At 46.2% G+C, this 18,859-nt stretch overlaps 1 protein-coding gene across 6 annotated transcripts in view; it reads right to left on the bottom strand.

Annotated features, from left to right (window-relative positions):
• The window catches only part of MYO18B (myosin XVIIIB), a 1,127,577-nt gene that overhangs the window by 941,961 nt on the left and 166,757 nt on the right, over positions 1–18,859 (bottom strand). For all 6 annotated transcript variants that reach the window (XM_063913212.1, XM_063913213.1, XM_063913208.1 and 3 more), the window contains exon 8: positions 17,326–17,502. In XM_063913212.1, the coding sequence (XP_063769282.1) occupies positions 17,326–17,502 (177 nt within the window). The remainder of the gene's footprint in view (positions 1–17,325; positions 17,503–18,859) is intronic.

Raw genomic sequence — 18,859 nt, forward strand, 5'->3', positions numbered from 1 at the left:
TGGTGCCACCGCTGCTGTTCTTGCTGCGGGAGGCAATACATCTACCCAGTGGGCTGTCACAGTCATATAGTCCTGAGTCTGCCCTGCTCCACTTGTCCACATGTCCGTGGTTAAGTGGACATTGGGTACAACTGCATTTTTTAGGACACTGGTGAGTCTTTTTCTGAGGTCTGTGTACATTTTCGGTATCGCCTGCCTAGAGAAATGGAACCTAGATGGTATTTGGTACTGGGGACACAGTACCTCAATCAAGTCTCTAGTTGCCTCTGAATTAACGGTGGACACCGGAACCACGTTTCTCACCGCCCAGGCTGCCAAGGCCTGAGTTATCTGCTTTGCAGCAGGATGACTGCTGTGATATTTCATCTTCCTCGCAAAGGACTGTTGGACAGTCAATTGCTTACTGGAAGTAGTACAAGTGGTCTTCCGACTTCCCCTCTGGGATGACGATCGACTCCCAGCAGCTACAACAGCAGCGCCAGCAGCAGTAGGCGGTACACTCAAGGATGCATCGGAGGAATCCCAGGCAGGAGAGGACTCGTCAGACTTGCCAGTGACATGGCCTGCAGGACTATTGGCATTCCTGGGGAAGGAGGAAATTGACACTGAGGGAGTTGGTGGTGTGGTTTGTAGGAGCTTGGTTACAAGAGGAAGGGATTTACTGGTCAGTGGACTGCTTCCGCTGTCACCCAAAGTTTTTGAACTTGTCACTGACTTATGATGAATGCGCTGCAGGTGACGTATAAGGGAGGATGTTCCGAGGTGGTTAACGTCCTTACCCCTACTTATTACAGCTTGACAAAGGCAACACACGGCTTGACACCTGTTGTCCGCATTTGTGTTAAAATAATTCCACACCGAAGAGCTGATTTTTTTTTGTATTTTGACCAGGCATGTTAATGGCCATATTCGTCCAACGGACAACAGGTGTCTCCCCGGGTGCCTGACTTAAACAAACCACCTCACCATCAGAATCCTCCTTGTCAATTTCCTCCCCAGCGCCAGCAACACCCATATCCTCATCCTGGTGTACTTCAACAGTGACATCTTCAATTTGACTATCAGGAACTGGACTGCGGGTGCTCCTTCCAGCACTTGCAGGGGGCGTGCAAATGGTGGAAGGCGCAAGCTCTTCCCGTCCAGTGTTGGGAAGGTCAGGCATCGCAACCGACACAATTGGACTCTCCTTGGGTATTTGTGATTTAGAAGAACGCACAGTTCTTTGCTGTGCTTTTGTCAGCTTAAGTCTTTTCATTTTTCTAGCGAGAGGATGAGTGCTTCCATCCTCATGTGAAGCTGAACCACTAGCCATGAACATAGGCCAGGGCCTCAGCCGTTCCTTGCCACTCTGTGTCGTAAATGGCATATTGGCAAGTTTACGCTTCTCCTCAGACGCTTTTAATTTTGATTTTTGGGTCATTTTACTGAACTTTTGTTTTTTGGATTTTACATGCTCTCTACTATGACATTGGGCATCGGTCTTGGCAGACGACGTTGATGGCATTTCATCGTCTCGGCCATGACTAGTGGCAGCAGCTTCAGCACGAGGTGGAAGTGGATCTTGATCTTTCCCTATTTTAACCTCCACATTTTTGTTCTCCATTTTTTAATGTGTGGAATTATATGCCAGTAACTATCAATAGCAATGGCCTACTACTATATATACTGCGCACAACTGAAATGCACCACAGGCATGGATGGATAGTATACTTGACGACACAGAGGTAGGTAGAGCAGTGGCCTTCCGTACCGTACTGCTATATATACTGGTGGTCACTGTCAGCAATCTGCAAAACTAAAATGCACCACAGGTATAGAATGTAGATGGATAGTATACTTAATGACGACACAGAGGTAGGTACAGCAGTGGCCTTCCGTACCGTACTGCTATATATAGTATACTGGTGGTCACTGTGTCAGCAAACTGCAAAACTAAAATGCACCACAGGTATAGAATGTAGATGGATAGTCTACTTAATGACGACACAGAGGTAGGTACATCAGTGGCCTTCCGTACCGTACTCCTATATATAGTATACTGGTGGTCACTGTGTCAGCAAACTGCAAAACTAAAATGCACCACAGGTATAGAATGTAGATGGATAGTATACTTAATGACGACACAGAGGTAGGTACAGCAGTGGCCTTCCATACCGTACTGCTATATATAGTATACTGGTGGTCACTGTGTCAGCAAACTGCAAAACTAAAATGCACCACAGGTATAGAATGTAGATGGATAGTATACATAATGACGACACAGAGGTAGGTACAGCAGTGGCCTTCCGTACCATACTGCTATATATAGTATACTGGTGGTCACTGTGTCAGCAAACTGCAAAACTAAAATGCACCACAGGTATAGAATGTAGATGGATAGTATACTTAATGACGACACAGAGGTAGGTACAGCAGTGGCCTTCCGTACCGTACTGCTATATATAGTATACTGGTGGTCACTGTGTCAGCAAACTGCAAAACTAAAATGCACCACAGGTATAGAATGTAGATGGATAGTATACTTAATGACGACACTGAGGTAGGTACAGCAGTGACCTTCCGTACCGTACTGCTATATATAGTATACTGGTGGTCACTGTGTCAGCAAACTGCAAAACTAAAATGCACCACAGGTATAGAATGTAGATGGATAGTATACTTAATGACGACACAGAGGTAGGTACAGCAGTGGCCTTCCGTACCGTACTGCTATATATAGTATACTGGTGGTCACTGTGTCAGCAAACTGCAAAACTAAAATGCACCACAGGTATAGAATGTAGATGGATAGTATACTTAATGACGACACAGAGGTAGGTACAGCAGTGGCCTTCCGTATCGTACTGCTATATATAGTATACTGGTGGTCACTGTGTCAGCAAACTGCAAAACTAAAATGCACCACAGGTATAGAATGTAGATGGATAGTATACTTAATGACGACACAGAGGTAGGTACAGCAGTGGCCTTCCGTACCGTACTGCTATATATACTGGTGGTCACTGTGTCAGCAAACTGCACAACTGAAATGCACCATAGGTATAGAATCTAGATGGATAGTATACTTAATGACGACACAGAGGTAGGTACAGCAGTGGCCTACTGTACCGTAATGCTATATATTATATACTGGTGGTCACTGGTCAGCAAAACTCTGCACTGTACTCCTCCTATATAATATTATACTGGTGGTCCCCAGTAGAGATGAGCGGGTTCGGTTTCTCTGAATCCGAACCCGCCAGAACTTCATGTTTTTTTTCACGGGTCCGAGCGACTCGGATCTTCCCGCCTTGCTCGGTTAACCCGAGCGCGCCCGAACGTCATCATGACGCTGTCGGATTCTCGCGAGGCTCGGATTCTATCGCGAGACTCGGATTCTATATAAGGAGCCGCGCGTCGCCGCCATTTTCACACGTGCATTGAGATTGATAGGGAGAGGACGTGGCTGGCGTCCTCTCCGTTTAGAATTAGAATAGATTAGAGAGACACTTGATTTACTAATTTTGGGGAGCATTAGGAGTACTCAGTAGTGTACAGTGCAGAGTTTTGCTGATAGTGACCAGTGACCACCACTTTTATTTATAATCCGTTCTCTGCCTGAAAAAAGCGATACACAGCACACAGTGACTCAGTCACATACCATATCTGTGTGCACTGCTCAGGCTCAGGCCAGTGTGCTGCATCATCTATTATCTATATATAATATTATATATATCTGTCTGACTGCTCAGCTCACACAGCTTATAATTGTGGGGGAGACTGGGGAGCACTACTGCAGTGCCAGTTATAGGTTATAGCAGGAGCCAGGAGTACATAATATAATCCGTTCTCTGCCTGAAAAAAGCGATACACAGCACACAGTGACTCAGTCACATACCATATCTGTGTGCACTGCTCAGGCTCAGGCCAGTGTGCTGCATCATCTATTATCTATATATAATATTATATATATCTGTCTGACTGCTCAGCTCACACAGCTTATAATTGTGGGGGAGACTGGGGAGCACTACTGCAGTGCCAGTTATAGGTTATAGCAGGAGCCAGGAGTACATAATATATTATATAGTGAGTGACCACCAGACACACAGTGCAGTTTATTTAATATATCCGTTCTCTGCCTGAAAAAAGCGATACACACAGTGACTCAGTCAGTCACATACCATATCTGTGTGCACTGCTCAGGCTCAGGCCAGTGTGCTGCATCATCTATATATATTATATATCTGTCTGACTGCTCAGCTCACACAGCTTATAATTGTGGGGGAGACTGGGGAGCACTACTGCAGTGCCAGTTATAGGTTATAGCAGGAGCCAGGAGTACATAATATTATATTAAAATTAAACAGTGCACACTTTTGCTGCAGGAGTGCCACTGCCAGTGTGACTAGTGACCAGTGACCTGACCACCAGTATATAATATTAGTAGTATACTATCTCTTTATCAACCAGTCTATATTAGCAGCAGACACAGTACAGTGCGGTAGTTCACGGCTGTGGCTACCTCTGTGTCGGCACTCGGCAGCCCGTCCATAATTGTATATACCACCTAACCGTGGTTTTTTTTTCTTTCTTTATACATACATACTAGTTACGAGTATACTATCTCTTTATCAACCAGTCTATATATTAGCAGCAGACACAGTACAGTGCGGTAGTTCACGGCTGTGGCTACCTCTGTGTCGGCACTCGGCAGCCCGTCCATAATTGTATATACCACCTAACCGTGGTTTTTTTTTCTTTCTTTATACATACATACTAGTTACGAGTATACTATCTCTTTATCAACCAGTCTATATATTAGCAGCAGACACAGTACAGTGCGGTAGTTCACGGCTGTGGCTACCTCTGTGTCGGCACTCGGCAGCCCGTCCATAATTGTATATACCACCTAACCGTGGTTTTTTTTTCTTTCTTTATACATACATACTAGTTACGAGTATACTATCTCTTTATCAACCAGTCTATATTAGCAGCAGACACAGTACAGTGCGGTAGTTCACGGCTGTGGCTACCTCTGTGTCGGCACTCGGCAGCCCGTCCATAATTGTATATACCACCTAACCGTGTTTTTTTTTTCTTTCTTTATACATACATACTAGTTACGAGTATACTATCTCTTTATCAACCAGTCTATATATTAGCAGCAGACACAGTACAGTGCGGTAGTTCACGGCTGTGGCTACCTCTGTGTCGGCACTCGGCAGCCCGTCCATAATTGTATATACCACCTAACCGTGGTTTTTTTTTCTTTCTTTATACATACATACTAGTTACGAGTATACTATCTCTTTATCAACCAGTCTATATATTAGCAGCAGACACAGTACAGTGCGGTAGTTCACGGCTGTGGCTACCTCTGTGTCGGCACTCGGCAGCCCGTCCATAATTGTATATACCACCTAACCGTGGTTTTTTTTTTCTTTCTTTATACATACATACTAGTTACGAGTATACTATCTCTTTATCAACCAGTCTATATTAGCAGCAGACACAGTACAGTGCGGTAGTTCACGGCTGTGGCTACCTCTGTGTCGGCACTCGGCAGCCCGTCCATAATTGTATATACCACCTAACCGTGTTTTTTTTTTCTTTCTTTATACATACATACTAGTTACGAGTATACTATCTCTTTATCAACCAGTCTATATATTAGCAGCAGACACAGTACAGTGCGGTAGTTCACGGCTGTGGCTACCTCTGTGTCGGCACTCGGCAGCCCGTCCATAATTGTATACTAGTATCCAATCCATCCATCTCCATTGTTTACCTGAGGTGCCTTTTAGTTGTGCCTATTAAAATATGGAGAACAAAAATGTTGAGGTTCCAAAATTAGGGAAAGATCAAGATCCACTTCCACCTCGTGCTGAAGCTGCTGCCACTAGTCATGGCCGAGACGATGAAATGCCAGCAACGTCGTCTGCCAAGGCCGATGCCCAATGTCATAGTACAGAGCATGTCAAATCCAAAACACCAAATATCAGTAAAAAAAGGACTCCAAAACCTAAAATAAAATTGTCGGAGGAGAAGCGTAAACTTGCCAATATGCCATTTACCACACGGAGTGGCAAGGAACGGCTGAGGCCCTGGCCTATGTTCATGGCTAGTGGTTCAGCTTCACATGAGGATGGAAGCACTCAGCCTCTCGCTAGAAAAATGAAAAGACTCAAGCTGGCAAAAGCAGCACAGCAAAGAACTGTGCATTCTTCGAAATCCCAAATCCACAAGGAGAGTCCAATTGTGTCGGTTGCGATGCCTGACCTTCCCAACACTGGACGTGAAGAGCATGCGCCTTCCACCATTTGCACGCCCCCTGCAAGTGCTGGAAGGAGCACCCGCAGTCCAGTTCCTGATAGTCAGATTGAAGATGTCAGTGTTGAAGTACACCAGGATGAGGAGGATATGGGTGTTGCTGGCGCTGGGGAGGAAATTGACCAGGAGGATTCTGATGGTGAGGTGGTTTGTTTAAGTCAGGCACCCGGGGAGACACCTGTTGTCCGTTGGAGGAATATGGCCGTTGACATGCCAGGTGAAAATACCAAAAAAATCAGCTCTTCGGTGTGGAGGTATTTCACCAGAAATGCGGACAACAGGTGTCAAGCCGTGTGTTCCCTTTGTCAAGCTGTAATAAGTAGGGGTAAGGACGTTAACCACCTCGGAACATCCTCCCTTATACGTCACCTGCAGCGCATTCATAATAAGTCAGTGACAAGTTCAAAAACTTTGGGTGACAGCGGAAGCAGTCCACTGACCAGTAAATCCCTTCCTCTTGTAACCAAGCTCACGCAAACCACCCCACCAACTCCCTCAGTGTCAATTTCCTCCTTCCCCAGGAATGCCAATAGTCCTGCAGGCCATGTCACTGGCAATTCTGACGAGTCCTCTCCTGCCTGGGATTCCTCCGATGCATCCTTGCGTGTAACGCCTACTGCTGCTGGCGCTGCTGTTGTTGCCGCTGGGAGTCGATGGTCATCCCAGAGGGGAAGTCGTAAGCCCACTTGTACTACTTCCAGTAAGCAATTGACTGTTCAACAGTCCTTTGCGAGGAAGATGAAATATCACAGCAGTCATCCTACTGCAAAGCGGATAACTGAGGCCTTGGCATCCTGGGTGGTGAGAAACGTGGTTCCGGTATCCATCATTACTGCAGAGCCAACTAGAGACTTGTTGGAGGTACTGTGTCCCCGGTACCAAATACCATCTAGGTTCCATTTCTCTAGGCAGGCGATACCGAAAATGTACACAGACCTCAGAAAAAGAGTCACCAGTGTCCTAAAAAATGCAGCTGTACCCAATGTCCACTTAACCACGGACATGTGGACAAGTGGAGCAGGGCAGGGTCAGGACTATATGACTGTGACAGCCCACTGGGTAGATGTATGGACTCCCGCCGCAAGAACAGCAGCGGCGGCACCAGTAGCAGCATCTCGCAAACGCCAACTCTTTCCTAGGCAGGCTACGCTTTGTATCACCGCTTTCCAGAATACGCACACAGCTGAAAACCTCTTACGGCAACTGAGGAAGATCATCGCGGAATGGCTTACCCCAATTGGACTCTCCTGTGGATTTGTGGCATCGGACAACGCCAGCAATATTGTGTGTGCATTAAATCTGGGCCAATTCCAGCACGTCCCATGTTTTGCACATACCTTGAATTTGGTGGTGCAGAATTTTTTAAAAAACGACAGGGGCGTGCAAGAGATGCTGTCGGTGGCCAGAAGAATTGCGGGACACTTTCGGCGTACAGGCACCACGTACAGAAAACTGGAGCACCACCAAAAACTACTGAACCTGCCCTGCCATCATCTGAAGCAAGAAGTGGTAACGAGGTGGAATTCAACCCTCTATATGCTTCAGAGGTTGGAGGAGCAGCAAAAGGCCATTCAAGCCTATACAATTGAGCACGATATAGTAGGTGGAATGCACCTGTCTCAAGTGCAGTGGAGAATGATTTCAACGTTGTGCAAGGTTCTGATGCCCTTTGAACTTGCCACACGTGAAGTCAGTTCAGACACTGCCAGCCTGAGTCAGGTCATTCCCCTCATCAGGCTTTTGCAGAAGAAGCTGGAGGCATTGAAGGAGGAGCTAACACGGAGCGATTCCGCTAGGCATGTGGGACTTGTGGATGCAGCCCTTAATTCGCTTAACAAGGATTCACGGGTGGTCAATCTGTTGAAATCAGAGCACTACATTTTGGCCACCGTGCTCGATCCTAGATTTAAAGCCTACCTTGGATCTCTCTTTCCGGCAGACACAGGTCTGCTGGGGTTGAAAGACCTGCTGGTGACAAAATTGTCAAGTCAAGCGGAACGCGACCTGTCAACATCTCCTCCTTCACATTCTCCCGCAACTGGGGGTGCGAGGAAAAGGCTCAGAATTCCGAGCCCACCCGCTGGCGGTGATGCAGGGCAGTCTGGAGCGACTGCTGATGCTGACATCTGGTCCGGACTGAAGGACCTGACAACGATTACGGACATGTCGTCTACTGTCACTGCATATGATTCTCTCAACATTGATAGAATGGTGGAGGATTATATGAGTGACCGCATCCAAGTAGGCACGTCACACAGTCCGTACTTATACTGGCAGGAAAAAGAGGCAATTTGGAGGCCCTTGCACAAACTGGCTTTATTCTACCTAAGTTGCCCTCCCACAAGTGTGTACTCCGAAAGAGTGTTTAGTGCCGCCGCTCACCTTGTCAGCAATCGGCGTACGAGGTTACATCCAGAAAATGTGGAGAAGATGATGTTCATTAAAATGAATTATAATCAATTCCTCCGCGGAGACATTGACCAGCAGCAATTGCCTCCACAAAGTACACAGGGAGCTGAGATGGTGGATTCCAGTGGGGACGAATTGATAATCTGTGAGGAGGGGGATGTACACGGTGATATATCGGAGGGTGAAGATGAGGTGGACATCTTGCCTCTGTAGAGCCAGTTTGTGCAAGGAGAGATTAATTGCTTCTTTTTTGGGGGGGGTCCAAACCAACCCGTCATATCAGTCACAGTCGTGTGGCAGACCCTGTCACTGAAATGATGGGTTGGTTAAAGTGTGCATGTCCTGTTTTGTTTATACAACATAAGGGTGGGTGGGAGGGCCCAAGGACAATTCCATCTTGCACCTCTTTTTTCTTTTCTTTTTCTTTGCATCATGTGCTGATTGGGGAGGGTTTTTTGGAAGGGACATCCTGCGTGACACTGCAGTGCCACTCCTAGATGGGCCCGGTGTTTGTGTCGGCCACTAGGGTCGCTAATCTTACTCACACAGTCAGCTACCTCATTGCGCCTCTTTTTTTCTTTGCGTCATGTGCTGTTTGGGGAGGGTTTTTTGGAAGGGACATCCTGCGTGACACTGCAGTGCCACTCCTAGATGGGCCCGGTGTTTGTGTCGGCCACTAGGGTCGCTAATCTTACTCACACAGCTACCTCATTGCGCCTCTTTTTTTCTTTGCGTCATGTGCTGTTTGGGGAGGGTTTTTTGGAAGGGACATCCTGCGTGACACTGCAGTGCCACTCCTAGATGGGCCCGGTGTTTGTGTCGGCCACTAGGGTCGCTAATCTTACTCACACAGCTACCTCATTGCGCCTCTTTTTTTCTTTGCGTCATGTGCTGTTTGGGGAGGGTTTTTTGGAAGGGACATCCTGCGTGACACTGCAGTGCCACTCCTAGATGGGCCCGGTGTTTGTGTCGGCCACTAGGGTCGCTAATCTTACTCACACAGTCAGCTACCTCATTGCGCCTCTTTTTTTCTTTGCGTCATGTGCTGTTTGGGGAGGGTTTTTTGGAAGGGCCATCCTGCGTGACACTGCAGTGCCACTCCTAGATGGGCCCGGTGTTTGTGTCGGCCACTAGGGTCGCTAATCTTACTCACACAGCTACCTCATTGCGCCTCTTTTTTTCTTTGCGTCATGTGCTATTTGGGGAGGGTTTTTTGGAAGGGCCATCCTGCGTGACACTGCAGTGCCACTCCTAGATGGGCCCGGTGTTTGTGTCGGCCACTAGGGTCGCTAATCTTACTCACACAGCTACCTCATTGCGCCTCTTTTTTTCTTTGCGTCATGTGCTGTTTGGGGAGGGTTTTTTGGAAGGGACATCCTGCGTGACACTGCAGTGCCACTCCTAGATGGGCCCGGTGTTTGTGTCGGCCACTAGGGTCGCTTATCTTACTCACACAGCGACCTCGGTGCAAATTTTAGGACTAAAAATAATATTGTGAGGTGTGAGGTATTCAGAATAGACTGAAAATGAGTGTAAATTATGGTTTTTGAGGTTAATAATACTTTGGGATCAAAATGACCCCCAAATTCTATGATTTAAGCTGTTTTTTAGTGTTTTTGGAAAAAAACACCCGAATCCAAAACACACCCGAATCCGACAAAAAAAATTCGGTGAGGTTTTGCCAAAACGCTTTCGAACCCAAAACACGGCCGCGGAACCGAACCCAAAACCAAAACACAAAACCCGAAAAATTTCAGGCGCTCATCTCTAGTCCCCAGTCCCCACAATAAAGCAGCACACTGAGCACAGATATGGAGTGTTTTTCAGGCAGACAACGTATACTGGTGGTCACTGTCAGCAAAACTCTGCACTGTACTCCTGCTATATAATACAGCTGCTCCCCAGTCCCCACAATTAAGCAGTGTGAGCACAGATATATGCAGCACACTGAGCACAGATATGGAGCGTTTTTTTCAGGCAGAGAACGGATAACTGGTGGTCACTGATCAGCAAAACTCTGCACTGTACTCCTCCTATATTATACAGCTGCTCCCCAGCCCTCCCCACAATTAAGCAATAGTGCACAATCAAGTTCAACAATAACGGAGAGGACGCCAGCCACGTCCTCTCCCTAACATTTCCAATGCACGAGTGAAAATGGCGGCGACGCGCGGCTGCTTATATAGAATCCGAATCTCGCGAGAATCCGACAGCGGGATGATGACGTTCGGGCGCGCTCGGGTTAACCGAGCCATACGGGAGAATCCGAGTATGCCTCGGACCCGTGTAAAAAGGGTGAAGTTCGGGGGGGTTCGGTTTCCGAGAAACCGAACCCGCTCATCACTAATATATATATATATATATATATATATATACACACACACACACACATACATATACATAGCATATTAAACATGCATACATATATATATATATATATATATATATATACACACATACAGTACACGTATATATACACATGTATATATATATCATATGCGTGTGTGTGTTTATATGTATGTATGTATATACATGTGTATATATGTATCCACATGGATATATATGTACTATAATTAAAATAAAGTAAACTTTTATTGCACTTACAAGTGCCACCAGGAAGACAGCAGGTTGCAGAGGACGCTAGGCAGCCATTAATGCAGCAAAAAAAAAATATATATATATATATATATATATATATATTTTAGTGGAGGGGGGTTTCTTGGTGCTCGGAACCCCCTCCCCCCCTCCCGGTGCGCCACTGCCGATTATCGCTGTGCATTCACGCTGGGCACAAACGCCTAGTGTGTATGCACCTTTAGTCAGACAAAACCCGAGATATCTGGCTGGGAAAAGCAATTAACAGGCTCAGATGGGGACAGGGCTGGTGCTAGGGTGTTCGGCGCCCCCCTGCAAACTATAAATTTGCACCCTCCTATATGTTACAAAGGGACAGCGCACATAATACCCCTGTAGTAGTGACGCTTACACACGTAACGCCCCCTGTACCGGTGACGCTTACACACATAACGCCCCCTGTAGCAGTGACGATTAAACACGTAACGCTCCCTGTAGCAGTGACGATTAAACATGTAACGCCCCCTGTACCAGTGCCACTTACACATGTAACACCCCCTGTAGCAGTGACGATTAAACACGTAACACCCCCTGCACCAGTGCCGCTTACACATGTAACGTCCCCTGTAGCAGTGACGATTAAACACGTAACGCCCCCTGTACCAGTGCCGCTTACACATGTAACGCTTCCGGTACCAGTGCCGCTTGCACATGTAACACCCCCTGTAGCAGTAACGCTTACACACGTAATGCCCCCTGTACCAGTGCCGCTTACACACGTAACGCCCCCTGTACCAGTGCCGCTTACACACGTAACGCCCCCTGTAGCAATGACAATTAAACACGTAACGCCCCCTGTACCAATGCCGCTTACACACATTATGCCGCAATCACACATACACACACAGATACATATATATATATATACATACACACATACATACTGTACATACATTACACACATACGTACACAGTCACACATATATACAGTATACACAGATACTGTATACACATACACACACTCACTCTCTTTCCACACACTTACCTAAAGAAGTCTGGCTGGCCGGAGCTGTAGCAGCTCATCCTCCTGCTGCAGCCTGATCCTGTCTTGCTCCGCCCCTTATTCCCATCTAGCTATCTAGAGGAGGCTTTGTGCTCAGTGCTACCTTCGCTGGGTGGGAGAGGAGGCTTTGTGCTGCCGGTGCGCCGCTGCATATCATAGAGTGTGAAAGCAGCCGGCAGCAGCTCAGCACAGGGATGCAGGCAGGGAGAGCGCCTCTCCAGTCTGGCGCCTACCTGCACTGCATCCCTTTGCTGAGCGGCTAGTGCTGGGCCTGGATGGGGACCACTGCTTAGAAGTCTAATATCTCAGGTTTCCTAGTGCCGATTTTCAAAAATCTGGTACCCCATGGAAAGAGGGGACCCTCAGCTATCAGCCTAGACTCTGGGGCCCTTGGGAAGTGCCCATTAAGCCCATATGAAAAGACAGCCCTGCCTGTGCCCTGATTCATATGCTAGCTATAAGTGTCAGCTTATTGGTGTCCATACACTTATGAGATAATCGGTGCTATCCTTCGATTTCGATCACATCTGTGAGAGAAATCGAAGGATTGTATGCACATTTTAGGTACGTTGAGACACGATGCGCGGGCACGCCGGTCGAATATCGCGTCTCAAGATATTATGTGCTGCACATAATATTTCTCGCATCGCAGTGCGATCGCATGTGGTTTTAAACCCACATGAGATATATCGCACTGCGATGTGCGATGGGCACCCATGGAAGAGGCCTAAGGCCGCTACCTACCCGCCGGTGACGTGCCCATCACGTGATTACCATGCGATCTATAGCATGATCGTATGGTAACCACTTTGGCAGTTCAGGTGCGATTTGATCGCACCTGAACTGCCCGTGCGATGCCCCGCGATGTTGCGTCGCGGGGCATCGCACAAGTGTATGGCCAGCATATCTGTGACCTGATGGGAATGCCCAGGAATGATTACATTCAGACACTAATGTCAGGAAAAGGAAATACAAAAATACAACCTTACATTACATGCCACAGATAGAATCTAACATGGAAATGGTAATGCCCTGGAATGTCAATTATGCCTTAATAATGTTTTGTAACTCAACAGGACTGACACTATGGGACGTTTGCACCTGGTGTAATCTGCATGCAAAGTAGAGCCGGCCCTAACCAATATGATGCCCTAGGCAAGATTTTGGCTGGTGCCCTCCAGCACCGCCACTAGTTCTGCAGGAGATGCCTGGCATGAGTCATCTGGCAGCTCTGCTTATGTCTGGCGCCTTTTGTTTATGAAAATGCATCTTATTTGCATTACTATGTGGCTAGGATGCACAAGCAGCTTCTGCTGATTAAAATAATATGCAGCATGCCTATATTCTGTGTGCGACTGCGGCTGTATCTGCATATGAAATGCTACATTGCAGTGTATTCCTGGAAATCACTGTAATGTAGCATTTTGTATGCAGATACAGCCGCAGTCACACACCGAATATAGGCATGCCGCATATAATTTTAATCAGCAGAAGCTGCTGGTGCCCCTAAGCATACCAAATGCCCTAGGCATTTGCCTAGTTTGCCTATGCCTAAGGCCGGCTCTGATGCAAAGTGTTGTGTCTCCTGTTTTATTAAATTGTGAATAATGCTAAAATATTTTAGAACAGATTTTACAAATACAGAGAATAATTTTTTTTCACAAAAAGCCACAAAATAGTTGCATAAATTTTGCAAATAACAAAGAAAGAAGCATTAGGAACAACTCAAGAAGTCCTGAAATGTTACAATAAAAAGGTTAAAGTGAAAATGTCAAGTTTAAATAGATAATATTTGCAAATAGGATATTAGTGCAAAGGTTATCAAGAAAATGTATGAATGTAGTTCCTAAACCTTTGCAACAAATTAGCAAAAAAGATAAACATGTTTGCACTTCACATGTCCTTTACAGTACTGTACTTTATTAAATAGTATTTCATAGATATGCAGTGCCACCCAGTGTATCGAGTGAAAAGTGCAGATGGAGATCAAATGTATTATCACAAGAAATTCTTTGAGATGACAAATTTACCATTGCAACAATAACTTTTCCTAACAGCTTTTCGCTGGCCAAGAGCCAAAGGAGGTAATTCAGACCTGATTGCAGCAGCAAATTTGTTAGCAGTTGGTCAAAACCATGGCCCTCATTCCGAGTTGTTCGCTCGCAAGGCGAATGTAGCAGAGTTACACACGCTAAGCCGCCGCCTACTGGGAGTGAATCTTAGCTTCTTAAAATTGCGACCGACGTACGCGCAATATTGCGATTACAAACGAGTTAGCAGTTTCTGAGTAGCTTCAGACTTACTCTGCCTGTGCGATCAGTTCAGTGCTTTTCGTTCCTGGCTGACGTCATAAACACACCCAGCGTTCGCCCAGGCACTCCCACCGTTTCTCCGGCCACTCCTGCGTTTTTTCCGGAAACGGTAGCGTTTCCAGCCACACGCCCCTAAAACGCCGTCCATCCGCCCAGTAACACCCATTTCCTGTCAATCACAATGCGAACGTCGGAGCGATGAAAATGCCGTGAGTAAACTTACTTTCTTCATAGTAAAGTTACTTGGCGCAGTCGCAGTGCGAACATTGCGCATGCGCACTAAGAGAATTCTCACTGCGATGCGATGAAAAACTCCGAGCGAACAACTCGGAATGAGGGCCAATGTGCACTGCAGGGGGGGGGGCAGATATAACAAGTGCAGAGAGAGATAGATTTGGGTGGGTTATTTTGTTTCTGTCCAGGGTAAATACTGCCTGCTATATTTTTACACTGCAATTTAGATTTCAGTTTGAACACACCCCACCCACATCTAACTCTCTCTGCAAATGTTATATCTGCCCCCCGCCCCCCCCCCCGCAATGTACATGGCAACTGCTAACAAATTTGCTGCTGCGATCAACTCTGAATTACCCACAAAGACTCCAATGCATTGCAGGCATGGACATAAATGGGTACATTTGCCTTTATGCAGCTCTGTGCGCATCTTTCATTGCATCAGCGCCCTATACATATGCTTCATCTTCTACTAGTCTTTGCATCATTGTGCACTGGACCCTGTCTACACTAGATGATATGGCTGGAAACAGACATGCATTTGCTTAGATTAGCTGAAGGCTGCATAAGCCTGAGGCCATATAAGAGCCCAACTTTTGGCGATTGGTTGTTTATGACTAAGCAGTTGCTAGGCAGATCATGTTTCCGGTGGTTGTTTCCTATAGGATCAGAGGGTTGTCCGTCAAGCTTTAAGGGGTTGGTCTCAGGATAGTATATAGGGCAGGGTCACGTGCCTCAGACTTCCTCTTGCCATTTATTGTATGCCCTCCCGCCCTCCCTGATTAAATTTGATTGTTTTGTTCTCTTCAGTTGGCTATTGACAGCCAGATTGGCGGGAAGTCGCTACCAACCAGCGGTCAAACGGGCATAAGTGGTCATTGTGGGGCACCCTCTTTAGAAGTACGGCAGGTGTGTCCTTCTCTTGCGGTTGGACATTTAGACGTTCCCCTGCGGGAACCGAACGTTTGCCAGAGAAAAGAGTGGTGAGGCCAGCACAATGCGGGTTATGTAGGAAGGAGGCGGGGTTTGGGTACTCCCCTCCTCAGTTGGTGGATTTCATCCAGGTGACTGGAGCTGGTGTCTGGTAGCGACTTTTCCTTTGCCATCCTCCAATCTAAATTTAACTTTGCAATCTAAATTAATTCCAATTCAATTACAATTATAGTTTAAAGAGTTGGTCAGCGATCAATAAATATCGTCTGACCTTTAACTCCAGCTACCGTGTCCGTGTCTTTATTTCAGTGTGTGTGTCAATTTATTTTAGTGATAAGCTAGCTTAAGAAAGGTTTATGTAATCACAATAAAGTTATGGGCGCCTTATATCTAACACTGCACAATTCCATCAGCACCCACTCAGTGAATTTTGCGTACATGAAAATGTCCCATTACAGCCCAGTTAAACATCTTCTGTCGTAAGTGTAACTGCTATTGAAATGTATACGCTCTGCCAACCGGCATACATTCAATTCAGCATCAGGCCTAGAGTGTTTTCCATATTGAGGGCATACACACGGAACGATAGAACAAACGATGTGGGCGTACCCGATCGAACGGAACGACCAATCGTTTCATTGTTCCATGTGTGTGCAAAAGATGGGGTGCCGATGCGCGCACTCTCGGGTCTCGGGTCGCGAGCGACAGCCTCAGATCTTTTGTACATGCAAGAAGATCTGAGGCTATCGCTAGCGATACCATGCTGCGAAATGCAGCATGGCCCCCGCTCCCCCCCCACCGCTGTCGTTCGTTGCTGCCAGCATTGACAAGTGTGTATGCACTTGCTGATGCCAACCCCGCCGTCGGTTCCCGTCACGAGCGATGTTCAATTGCCATGTGTGTACCCACCTTTAGGGTCATGTTTGACTGGATAACTGTAATGCAAACACAGTTTTGTGACATCATTGTCCTACTGTACCTACAGTTCATTGTCCAGCGGGGGAGATAGGGAGATTGGGGCATCAAAGCAGAGTATAGATTAACCTCATTTGCATCAACAAAAATATATTATTTAAACTAGATTGTAGGCGGTCACACAACATTTTTCTCAATATAAAAGAACTTTAATTTTTCAGTTAGATATAACGTTTCATCCTATCATTTTAATTTGATTCTCTTTCTGATTTCCAGAAGAAGAAAGCTTGTTTCGAGGAGCTCTACAACCACGGAAGCGGAAAGCTTCAAACTCACAAAAGTGATCTCAGAACTAAAAACAGCTACAATAAAAATGTAGCAGCACAGCTACAGTAGTAAGACAAACATATAAAGAAAAACTACATTATACAGTATCTTCTAGTAACATTTTCTGTACAGAGTTTGCCATTTTTAAGTCACAAAGCAGAATAAAAGACATGCCTTCATCATTTCACTTAGCATAACACTACATGTCCTTGTTATCAATTAAAAGACCAAAATGAACATAGTGCCAACCTTGTTAGGTAAGCTTGGAACGGGTGCACTTGGTTTTAGAACAATCAGGTTTGGTCCGGCATTGGTGTGAATAAGCTGGGACTGGTAGCGATGCCTCAGAGTGTTGATTACACTGGATTCATTTAGACTAATAAGTGCTGTCAAATCTTCTGCATAGTCAAATTTGGAAGGATTTGTCTATTGGAAGGAAATAAAAAAACACACAATTAATATACAAGGCTTTATACTACACAAAAATGTTTTTCATAATTGAAATCAGTCGCATTGTTGGAGACCATTGTTTGAATTACTTCACAGCATATGTCCACTTTTGTTTAGCTAATTTGAATCAAACTGACTTTTTATGTGTCATATAAAGAAGCATGTCACAATATGCTATATATATATATATATATATATATATACACACACACACACAGTATATGCAGTGCATCCGGAAAGTATTCACAGCGCTTCACTTTTTCCACATTTTGTTATGTTACAGCCTTATTCCAAACTGGAATAAATTCATTTTTTTCCCCTCAAAATTCTACACGCAACTAAGAAATCACATGTACATAAGTATTCACAGCCTTTGCTCAATACTTTGTTCATGCACCTTTGGCAGCAATTACAGCCTCAAGTCTTTTTGAATATGATGCCACAAGCTTGACACACCTATCTTTGGGCAGTTTCACCCATTCTTCCTCTATGCAGCACCTCTCAAGCTCCATCAGGTTAGATGGGAAGCGTTGGTACACAGCCATTTTCAGATCTCTCCAGAGATGTTCAATCGGATTCAAGTCTGGGCTCTGGCTGGGCCACTCAAGAACATTCACAGAGTTGTCCTGAAGCCACTTCTTTGATATCTTGGCTGTGTGCTTAGGGTTGTTGTCCTTCTGAAAGATGAACCGTTGCCCCAGACTGAGGTTAAGAGCACTCTGGAGCAGGTTTTCATCCAGGATGTCTCTGTACATTGCTGCATTCATCTTTCCCTCTATCCTGACCAGTCTCCCAGTTCCTGCCACTGAAAAACATCCCCACAGCATGATGCTGCAACCACCATGCTTCACTGTAGGAATGGTATTGGCCTGGTTATGAGCGGTGCCTGGTTTCCTACAAACATGACGCCTGGCATTCACGCCAAAGAGTTTAATCTTTGTCTCATCAGACCAGAGAATTTTGTTTTGAGTCCTTTAGGTGCATTTTGGCAAACTCCACATGTGCTGCAATGTGCTTTCTACTAAGGAGTGGCTTCCGTCTGGCCACTCTACCATACAGGCCTGGTTGGTGGATTGCTGCAGAGATGGTTGTCCTCAGAGATTAAGATGGGGGTCCCGGGAATTTTTCAAAGGGCCCCCCGTCACCGCCGCAGATCGGAACAGAGATCCGATCTGCGGTATTGCGCTGCACTCCCGGGAGCCGGCGCCACACGCAGTGGCAGGGCAGCTCAGCGATTGCTGTCCCTGGTGGCTCTGGCTACCGGCTCCACTGACTGTCTGCACTGGAGGCTGGTGCCGCGCGGCAGTGGCCGCACGCAGTTTACTCACTGCCT

Source organism: Pseudophryne corroboree, chromosome 1 (genome assembly GCF_028390025.1).
Source record: "Pseudophryne corroboree isolate aPseCor3 chromosome 1, aPseCor3.hap2, whole genome shotgun sequence".
NCBI classification, from domain to species: domain Eukaryota; kingdom Metazoa; phylum Chordata; class Amphibia; order Anura; family Myobatrachidae; genus Pseudophryne; species Pseudophryne corroboree.